The 10,590-nt window shown below is 48.6% G+C and overlaps 1 protein-coding gene across 4 annotated transcripts in view; it reads left to right on the forward strand.

Annotated features, from left to right (window-relative positions):
- The window catches only part of srgap2 (SLIT-ROBO Rho GTPase activating protein 2), a 244,264-nt gene that overhangs the window by 214,263 nt on the left and 19,411 nt on the right, over positions 1-10,590 (forward strand). For all 4 annotated transcript variants that reach the window (XM_043716321.1, XM_043716322.1, XM_043716323.1 and 1 more), the window contains one exon: positions 270-349. In XM_043716321.1, coding sequence (XP_043572256.1) covers positions 270-349 — 80 coding nt within the window. The remainder of the gene's footprint in view (positions 1-269; positions 350-10,590) is intronic.

Here is a 10,590-nt window from a genome sequence, read left to right on the forward strand (position 1 = left end):
CGACCTACCCCTAACCCATTCTGCACACACTCACACCTAACCCCACCCTGAAACACACTCACACCTAACCCCTCCTGCACACACTCACACCTAACCCCTCCCTGAAACACACTTACACCTAACCCCTCCTGCACACACTCACACCTAACCCCTCCCTGAAACACACTTACACCTAACCCCTCCTGCATCCTCTCACCTGTCCACCCAAACACCAAAGGCTGGTTTGAATTCTCCCTTCATCACATTTCCACGTGTTTTCTTTGTTTCAGTGAGAGCCCTCATGGAGACCCCGCCTCTGTCGAAGATGTTGGGCAAGATGTTGGAACCGAACCTCATACAAGCGAAGACGGTACGGTCTGTTTTATTCTCCCATCGCTCAAGGAGGGACTGGGCTCCTGGGGGAAGCGGGGACTCCCCAGGGGAACGGCACAGGGAGTGCTTTAATCTGGATAATGGCCAGTGAACTGTCGTGAACTGTGATCGACATCGGACCCTGAGTTGAAAATCAACTTTGCACAGTGTTGCTCAGTGAAGTATTTCCAAATATCACCCCACAGACAGAGAGGGAGTGAGGCTGTGATGGTGTAACTTTTACTGGGCACTTTGAAGGTGTAAGGACTCCCCATAACATTGCTGCTTTTGTAACCACAATCTGTCACATCCCCATTTCCCAGGCTTCAGCTGCTGACTTAGGGGGGAGTCTACAAACCTACAAAAATTCAAATCTACCAACTTCTAATACGGCCCGACAGAGTAACCACAGGAAGGACAATCCTAGGGAACCAGGGCTCTCAGTCTCAGGATATAGAGTAGGCCGTTCAGGACTGAGATGAGGAGAAATGTCTTCACCCAAAGGGTGGGGAGCCTGGAGAATTCTCTGCCACAGGAAGCTGTTGAGGGAAAACATTGAAATCAAGAAGGAATCAGATACACAGAAAATCTTTTATTAACCAGAACCTTTGGGACCAGGAGTGTGCTTGTTCATCAAATATTCCAGATAATCAACAGGTCCACGTTATCAATGTAAAAACCCACACTAAGGAATAGAAATGTAATGCAGGGGGTGTACACATCACTGGTATACTTTATTGTCAGCAAAAATCATAATGCAGTGTTGCTTTAAATTGGCACGGTGGCTCAGTAGTTAGCACTGCTGCCTCATAGTGCCAGGGACCCAGGTTCGATTACAGCCTTGGGTGACTGTCTGTGGGATGTTTGCACATTCTCCCCGTGTCCTCCCACAGTCCAAAAGTGTGCAGGTCAGGTGAATTGGCCGTGCTAAATTGCCTGTAGTATGAGGTGCATTAATCAGAGGGAAATGGGTCTGGGCGGGTTAATGTTCGGAGGGTCGGTGTGGACTTGTTGGGCCGAAGGGCCTGTTTCCGCACTGTAGGGAATCTAATCTAATCTAAAACTCAGCAGCAGAGAGCTACTCACTCGCCCTCAACTGACTACACAAACATCACGACAATGCAGTAACTGTCCAGTATTTTTTATATAAGCTATTGCTGGCTTATTGAGAGTGCCGGTTCCTAAGGTGCTGGATAAAACAAAGTTTGCTGTAAAACAAAAACAGAAATTGCTGGAGAAACTCAGTAAGTCTGGCAGCATCTGTGGAGAGAGAAACAGAGCTAACATTTTGGGTTGAGTGAAGAATATTGTATATGTTTCTGAGTCGGATGGTGAATGGCTTGGGGGGTGGGTATGTTCCCATCTCTCTGCTGCCCTCGATGGTCTGAGCCGTGGGTTTGGAAAATGCTATTTCCGGAGTCTGGTGAGTTGCTGCAGTGCATCTTGTAGACAGTACATACTGCTGCTCCTGAGCGTCAGTGGTGGATGGAGTGAACGTTGAAGGTAGTGGACAGGATGCTGATTAAGAGGACTGCTTTGTCCTGAAGGTGTTGAACTTTTAGCATCTTGTTGAAGCAACGATCTCATTAGCGTCACGTTTCGAGTCTCTTCAGCAGACCGCAGTGAAGTGTGGAGGGGAGGTGTGGTGCTGGTGGTGTTGGGGTGTAGAATGCTGGTGCAGAAAAGATGCTGGTAGTTCAGAGTTCCTTCCTGTAGCCGGTCATTTGAACACAATATCCTACTCGACATGTCTGTGCTCAGCTTGCTGCAGGGTTCCAGTGAATCAGAGGAACAGTATCTCATCTTCACACTAGGCATCTTACAGGCTTCTGGACTCAATATTGAGTTCAGCCCCTTCAGATTGTGAGCCTAGTCCCACTCCTTCCCTTTCTTTCAGCCTTACCTGTTACATTCTCAGTCACCATGACGTCTCTCTCCCCTCTCCCCCACCCCAGTGGGGTTGTCTGTTTCCAAGCTGGCAGTTAGACACACCACTGTTCTGCCATTCTCACGTTCTGATCAGTTATTCTGAACTATCAACATCTTTTCTCCACCAGCACTCTACATCCCACCAACCCTTCCCCAACTAAATGTTGTCCTCTCCACACTTCCCATCAGCTCTGATGAGGAGTCATCTCGACCCAAAACGTTTGCTTGCTCTCTCTCCATGGAGCTGGAAATGTGTTGCTGGAAAAGCGCAGCAGGTCAGGCAGCATCCAGGGAACAGGAGAATCGACGTTTCGGGCAGAAGTCCTCCTTCAGGAATTCCTGAAGAAGGGCTTATGCCCGAAACGTCGATTCTCCTGTTCCCTGGATGCTGCCTGACCTGCTGCGCTTTTCCAGCAACACATTTCCAGCTCTGATCTCCAGCATCTGCAGACCTCACTTTCTCCTCTCTCCATGGATGCTACCTGACATGCTGTAATCTCCAAAATAGACAGGCAGAGGCTGAACGAACACAGCAGACCAGGCAGCATCAGGAGGTGGAGACGTCAACGTTTCGGGTGGAACCCATCTTCAGGGCCCGCTGTGATTTCCAGCATTTGTTGTTTTCAGTACAGATTCCAGCAGCTGCAATAGGGCAGCACTGTGGCTCAGTGGTTAGCACTGCTACCTCACAGCACAGGGACCCGAGTTCAATCCCAGCCTCAGTGACTGTCTGTATGGAGTTTGCACATTCTCCCCGTGTCTGCTTGGGTTTCCTCCCACAGTCCAAAGATGTGCAGGTCAGGTGAATTGGCCATAGGAAATTGCCCATAGTGGTCAGGGCTGTATAGATTAGTTGCCTTGGTCAGGGGTATGTGTAGAGGTGGGTGGGTTACTCCGTGGAGGCTCAGTCTGGACTTGTTGGGCCGAAGGGCCTGTTTCCACACTATAAAATTTCTAATTCTAAATTTGCTGGTACTTTCTCATTAAGCTCTGCTGACTCGACCAGTTTTGAAGTAACTTGCAATGGCTTCAACATGAGACATGTTTTGTAGATCCAAGTTATTTTATTTATCATATAGATTACAATGTATATAAGGTATTCTAAATTATATGGAAAATGTGAGCCCTGAGTAGTACCTCTGGATCACTGAGGTGGGTGTAGCAGATCCTGTTGTGATGAGTTTTGGCTGGGTGGAATATTTACTGGTGGTCCCTGGGTACGTTGGTATTTACAGGAGTTCTTTGGGTGTGTTGATGTTTGCAGTGTTTCATCACACCAGCAACTTTGCAAGCTGTCAGTCTAATGAGGTGATGCAGGATATTCATCTCTGTTAGTCATCACAGGCTTTCTCCAGACCTGCCATTCACGTGTTGCGTTCTGAGGCTGTCTATCGGGGAGTGTGAGCTGTTGCTGATTTGCCATTCCCTAAAAAAAGATAGACATCGCGACCAGTCACCGCTCTCCTCCATCCTGCCCCCTGCTCTATCTGCAGGGATGACCTGTACGTTTCTGTCTGCAGGACAGCTGTGCTGTGCAATGTCCTGCTGCTGTTCTCTATTCCTTAAAGAGGGTCTTTCCCATGTGTGGACCCTGCAAGCCGGGAAGGGAGGAATTGTTGACTGGGATTACTCACTTCCTGACCAGAGTAAGTCCTGCAACATAAACAGGGTAACAGAAATGCTGTGTGAATGTCTGTGAGTTTGGTAATATTTACTTCACTCTCCTCCTCTTTCTGCTTAGCACCAGTTTCATTGCAACTGAGGGAACAGACTGCATACCATTCATAAACTTAAATAAACTGCAGGTTCTGGCAATGATGCAAGGAGTTAGTCAGACTCACGGCCTCCATTTATTTATTTAGCTGCTATACCTGATGCAGTTCAATGATCTCCTTATTCTATACATGAACCCAGTGTATGACTAACCCACATCCATCAAGCAGTTCACTGTCCACTGGCCCAACCCTGAGATGCCACATTACCCAAGTGGAGCTGTGCTCTCAGAGCCTCCAAAGGCATTTCCCGTTCAAGAGCCCATTTGGCCCATCGTGTCTGTGCTGATAGCCTGAAACAAATCCCACTGCTCCCCACATTCCCTGTGGCAGAAATTCCCAAAGTGAGCAAGGCGATCAGGAGCGAGACATTGTGTGGTCAGTGGAAGGCAGTGAGGTGGACACCAGGCTCGATAGTCAGAAATTCCTGGGATCTGCTCCCACTTTTCCTGAAGGCCGGAGATCATCTGTGGGCCCACGTGTCTGGGTTGGATTTCATGTGGAAGGGAGCAGAACCGAAACGGCCAGGTCACCCTCTCGCCTCAGCCACCCCTAAAAACCTCCGAGGTGCCGGTGTCAGTTGAAAACAGAGAGAACGGACTTTTTCTGTTGACGCCAGGATGTGTAGGATATAGAACAATGGAGTGAGGAATAGAATAACCATGATTCGATTGAGATAGCAGAGAAGGTTGTTAGGCCGAATGGCTTCCTGTTCCTTATGTTACTGTGACCCCGAATCATTGTTTTAAATGTTTTTTTATGGGGGGAGGGGAGGGATGATTCATGTTTAGGTGAGAGAAGGTTAAAATAATCATGTGTACCCTCTCCCTTGATAAGCCCTTGCATGAGAAACACATGAAATTGAGCAGAGGCCACTTAGAAAAACAAAAGGGGAAAACTTCAAAGGTGTTCTGTCAGCAGGAAGAGTTTATTGCTGCATTAAAGTGAGGAGTGTGTGCAAATCAGCTGCCATCAGATTAAACCTTTCAGTGAAACTGAGCCAAGCATCTGAGGGCAATGGGTTCAGGCTGCTTCACTCACAGGGAAAAACTTGTACGTACACTTCAATGTTTACCTGGGTTCCCTGCAGTGAGACATTACTGCTGGTGCAGTGCCTCTTCAGGATGTCAGGTTTGGGAATCTTAGCAGAGGTTACAGTGACGCTGGAGGACTGGAAGCACAGAGGAAGGCAGAGCCGGGATTGGACGATGCAGCCTCAGAACCTGTGGCTGTGAAACGTTACGATGCCCTGAGCTTGATCAGCTTCCTGAGCAAGGTCAGCTCTTTGTCTCCAATGTATCCGTGCTGCAGGCATAGTTCCCATCGGGAATACACCTCCAGGCAATGAGACTGTGTGGTTGTAATTTGCAGTGAGCTGGGAGCACAGGTTCCTTCCACATCCACCTGCGATGTCGCTTAACTCAGCCCACTGCCCCAGACTCGAGATTCTTGTACAGAGCTCCTGGCTCCATGCATGAAAGGGGAAAAGGCCATTTCTCAGAGGAACTTTCTTTAATTGAGATGCCTCAACCTAACGAGCCATAGCACCAGGGACAGGTCAGCCCAGAGTCAGAGAGAAGGTGATGATTGTAAAGAAGCAATGACCTTAAGACAAAGGAGCAAAGGTAGGCCATTCAGCCCATCAACTCTGCTTTGATATTCAGTGAACTCATGATTGATCCCCAACTCCACCTCTTTGCCTTGTCTCCATAACCATTGGTTGCTTTCCTGATTAAAACTTTGTTTCTCTCAGCCTTAATGACCCAGCATCTGCAGTAAAGAATTCTACAGATTCACTCCCCTCCGAGAGAAGAAATTCTTCCTCATCTCTGTCTTCAATGGACGACCCATTAATCTGAGATGATGCCCACTGGTCCTAGACTCTCCCACAGTGGGGAGCAATCTCTCTGCATCTCCCCTGTCAGGTCCTCAGGAATCTTGCTGAGGGAAGGCTTCTGTTTTGAGTTGCGGAGGAGGGAATTGGAACTTTTGGCAGTATGGATGAATATGTTTTTCACTGGATTTCCACCTGACTGTTTCCAGCCCCATCTCAGTCTGTCTGCTGCTGAAACCCTCGTCCAATCTGAACAAGGCCATGGGTGAACAGATATCACCTGGACACACTAGGAGCAGGAATAGGGCACTTAGAGTCAGAGAGATGTACGGCACAGAAACAGACCCGTCCATGCTGAGCAGATATCCCAAACTAATCTAGTCCCATTTGCCAGCACTTGGCCCATATCCCTCCAAATCCTTCCTATTCATATTCCCATCCAGATGCCTTTTAAATGTTGTAATTGTACCAGCCTCCCTCACTTCCTCTGGCAGCTCATTCCATACACGCACATCACCCTCAGTGTGAAAAAGTTGCCCCTTAGGTCCCTTTTATATCTTTCCCCTCTCACCATAAACCTGTGCCCTCTAGTTTTGGACTCGTCCATCCTGGGGAAAAGACCTTGTCTATTCACTCGATCCATGCCCCTCATGATTTTATAAACCTCGATAAGATCACTTCTCCCTCAGCTTCCTCCCTTGAGCTGCCCCATTGTTCAGTAAGAACATGGTTGCTCTGTTTGTGGCTGAAAATGTGTTGCTGGAAAAGCGCAGCAGGTCAGGCAGCATCCAAGGAACAGGAGAATCGACGTTTCGGGCATAAGCCCTTCTTCAGGAAAGAAGAAGGGCTTATGCCCGAAACGTCGATTCTCCTGCTCCTTGGATGCTGCCTGACCTGCTGTGCTTTTCCAGCAACACATTTTCAGCTCTGATCTCCAGCATCTGCAGCCCTCACTTTCACCTGCTCTGTTTGTGGCATCAACCCCACGTTCCCGCCTGCCCCCAATACCCTTTGACCCCTTCATAGTCAAGACTCTGACTCGGCCTTAATGATATTCCCTACAAAGGTGTGAGATGCATGGATAGGGTGAATAGCCAAAGTCTTTTTCCCAGGGTGTGGGAACTGAGGACATAGGTTTAAGGTGAAAGGGAAAATATTTAAAAGGGAACTGAGGGGCAACCTTTTCACGCAGAGGGTGGTGCGTGTATGGACTGAGCTGCCAGAGGAAGTGGTGGAGGTTGGTATAATTGCAACATTTAAGAGGCATCTGGATGGGTATATGAATAGGAAGGGTTTGGAGGGATATGGGGCGGGTGCTGGCAGGTGGGACTGGATCAGATTGGGATTTCTGGTCGGCATGGACGAGTTGGACCGAAGGGTCTGTTTCTATGTTGTATGACTCTATAACTCTGTGACCTGCCTCTACACTTCTCTGGGGAAGAGAATTCCACAGACTCTCAACTCCCATCATCTCCTGATGACTGTCTCTTCATCTGCTTAAGCTCAAAGCTCTTGAATTCTTTCTCGGAACCTACCTTATGTACTCCTCCTTTAAGTCATGGAGTCAGAGAGACAGAAACAGACCCTTCAGTCCAACTTGTTTATACTGAGCAGATATCCTAAATTAATCTTAGTCCCATCTGCCAGCACTTGGCCCATATCCCTCCAAACCCTTCCTATTCATATACCCATCCAGTTCCCTTTTAAATGCTGTAATTGTACCAGCCTCCACCACTTCCTCTGGCTGCTCATTTCGTACCCGTACCACAGTCACTGCTTCAAACCCAGCAGTTTTGCCTTTGCTTCAGGTCACCTGTTGTAATACCTCTGTTTGTAACTTGGTGCCAAACTGTGGCTGATTTACGTCCATTTTGGGCTTTTTAAACATCACAAAATGTGCTATATCAATGCAGGTTGTTGTATTGGAAGGATTGCCATACGGTTCAACCTGCCCCATCCCCCAGAGCTCCTGCACAACTTGGCCGAGTGGCTGAGTCACAGGAGGAGCTGAGAATATTCAGTATCACACTGATCCACAGGGGTCTGCAGTGCAGCTGTCCTGTCACAGTTACTGAAGGGGTGGGGGGTGGAGGGATTTGATCCTTCAAAGCTGTTTCCCTTTTGTTTTACTAAAGCCGTGGTGGGTTCAGAATTATACATTTCTCCTCGGTGAAATCTGCGGGGAATAGTTGGAATTCCAGTCTCCATCCTTCCTGCTCTTGGCACTGTGTACCTCAGCTCGGTTGGAGGAGTGTGTGGATAAATCACGTGTGTAAGTAAGGCATGTGTGTGAATCACGCTGAAACTGTGTGTGCTTCAGAGAGACTCTGATGCCTTGGGTGACTCTGATTGCATTGTCACGCTACACTGAGGCGTTGTCATGCTCTGACGTGCAGTTCAACAGCACGAACAAGGCTAGTCTTCATCTTGCTGACCTGCCCTGAAGGAAAGGGTCACCTTCCTACAGCATGGCTTGTGTTCTTTAGCTTCTCTGCTGGAGAATGAGTTAGTGTGATCAGCCTTGTTCCATTCCCTATTGTCTAGCTCCGTCACTTGGCAGTAGGGGTATGTGTATGTGAAAGTGTGCAGGTGGCGACACGATGATCATTAACTCAGCAACAAGAGCAGACATGATCCCTTCCTGGTGTAAAAGGTAACGTTCTCACTGATTTTAACACAATCTGACCAAGGCTCAGCTGCTGTCGCTTCAATGGAATGTGAAGAGGGACCGTGTTTAAAAACATCTCATCCTCCCAGTTTCCCACCACAGATCACAGGTTTAAATTACTCCTCAAAAACATCCACATCCAAAACTAAATAAAACGTTATCATTAAAACTCTCAATTATGTCCATCTCTTGGGTGCTTGCCATAGTTGGCCTTCTATTTCCCCGCACAGTATATGAACACTGGGACTAGGAGCAGGACAGAATAAGTCGAAGAGTGTGGTGCTGTAAAAGCACAGCCGTTCAGGCCGAATCCGAGGCGCAGGAGAGTCAACGTTTCCAACAAAAGCTCAAAACATCGACTCTCCTGCTCCTCGGATGCTGCCCGACCCGCTGAGCTTTTCCAGCACCACACTCTTCGACTCTGATCTCCAGCATCTGCAGTCCTCACTTCCTCCCAGCAGGATAGAATGAGGCCATTCAGCCCCTCGAGCCTGCACTGCCATTTGATATGATCATGGTTGATCTCATCTCAGCCTCAGGTCCACGTTCCTGCTCACTCTCCCATAACCCTTCACCCCATGGGATGTGAGAGCTGCAGAAGTTCAGCTCTGTGTGACACTGAAGTTCAGGAAGTCTGGGGGGGGTGGGAGGAACTAATTCAGACAGAGGTGGAGCGGGGAGGACGTTCCTGTGTTCAGTCATTGAGTTCACTGGGTCCCATTCAGGGGGGTGAAGTGAAGGCTGTGGGTGGAGATTGAGCACAACCCTTGTGCTGGGGAAAGGTAAAACCATCCAGTGCTTCCACTCCCTTCACAAGATCATACAAGACAGGAGGTGAGAAGGCCATTCAGCCCTTTGAGTCCATTCTACCATTCAGTGAGACGATTGGTTTCAAAGCCAGTTTCCTGCATTCTCTCGGTTCTTCTGGGTTTTTGGCAAGAATTGATCAGTTTCTGTTTGAACATTTTCAACGACTGAGCCTCCATAGGGTAGAGATTTCCCAACAGACATCAGCCCTCTGAGAGAAGGGATTCCTCCTCATCTTGGTCCTAAATAGCTTCTCCTTTCTCCGGAGACACTGTCCGTGGTCAGTGACCCTTGACCCACAGCGCATGCAGTCCCCGTGGTCCAAAGGACTCTGCTCAGATAAAGGCGGTGGGAGGAGATCTTGGGTGATTTTGCTTTTTGTTTTGGATGTGTACAGAATGCCCATGGTCTCAATCCGTGGTTAGCACTGCTGCCTCACAGCGCCAGGGACCCAGGTTCGATTCCAGCCTCGGGTGACTGTCTGTGTGGAGTTTGCACATTATCCCAGTGTCTGTGTGGGTTTCCTCCGGGTGCTCTGGTTTCCTCCCACAGTCCAAAGATGTGCAGGCTAGGTGAATTGGCCATGGGAAATCGCCCAGAGTGTTAGATGCATTAGTCAGAGGTACATATAGAGTAGGGGAATGAGTCTGGGTGGGTTGCTCGTCACAGGGTCGGTTTGGACTTTGTTGGGGCCAAAGGGCCAGATTCCATACTGTAGCGATTCTAGTCTAAGGACAAATAAATAAAAATCACTCTTCGCATGTCCCAAACCAGTGAAGCACTTTGTGACCATGGTTATACTGTAGAAGATGCAGCAGCCAGCAATTGCACAGCAAGATCCCAGAAGTGAAGGTCACTGGGAAGAGGAAGTAAATCACCAGATTAGCTAATCCTCCCTGCTATTGGCTGACTAATCGTTATCAACACAGGAGTTAGGCTAGAAGCTAAAAGCTAGGACGGACAGAGTCGTCATCTCTGGGTTGTTGCCGGTGCCATGTGACAGTGAGGCAAGGAATAGGGAGAGAGTGCAGTTGAACACGTGGCTGCAAGGATGGTGTAGGAGGGAGGGCTTCAGGTATTTGGACAATTGGACTGCATTCTGGGGAAGGTGGGACCTGTACAAGCAGGACGGGTTGCACCTGAACCAGAAGGGAATCAATATCCTGGGGGGTAGGTTTGCTAGCACTCTGCGGGGAGGTTTAAACTAATTTGGCAGGGGGGTGGGATCC

This window comes from Chiloscyllium plagiosum, chromosome 26 (assembly GCF_004010195.1).
Source record: "Chiloscyllium plagiosum isolate BGI_BamShark_2017 chromosome 26, ASM401019v2, whole genome shotgun sequence".
Lineage (NCBI taxonomy): Eukaryota > Metazoa > Chordata > Chondrichthyes > Orectolobiformes > Hemiscylliidae > Chiloscyllium > Chiloscyllium plagiosum.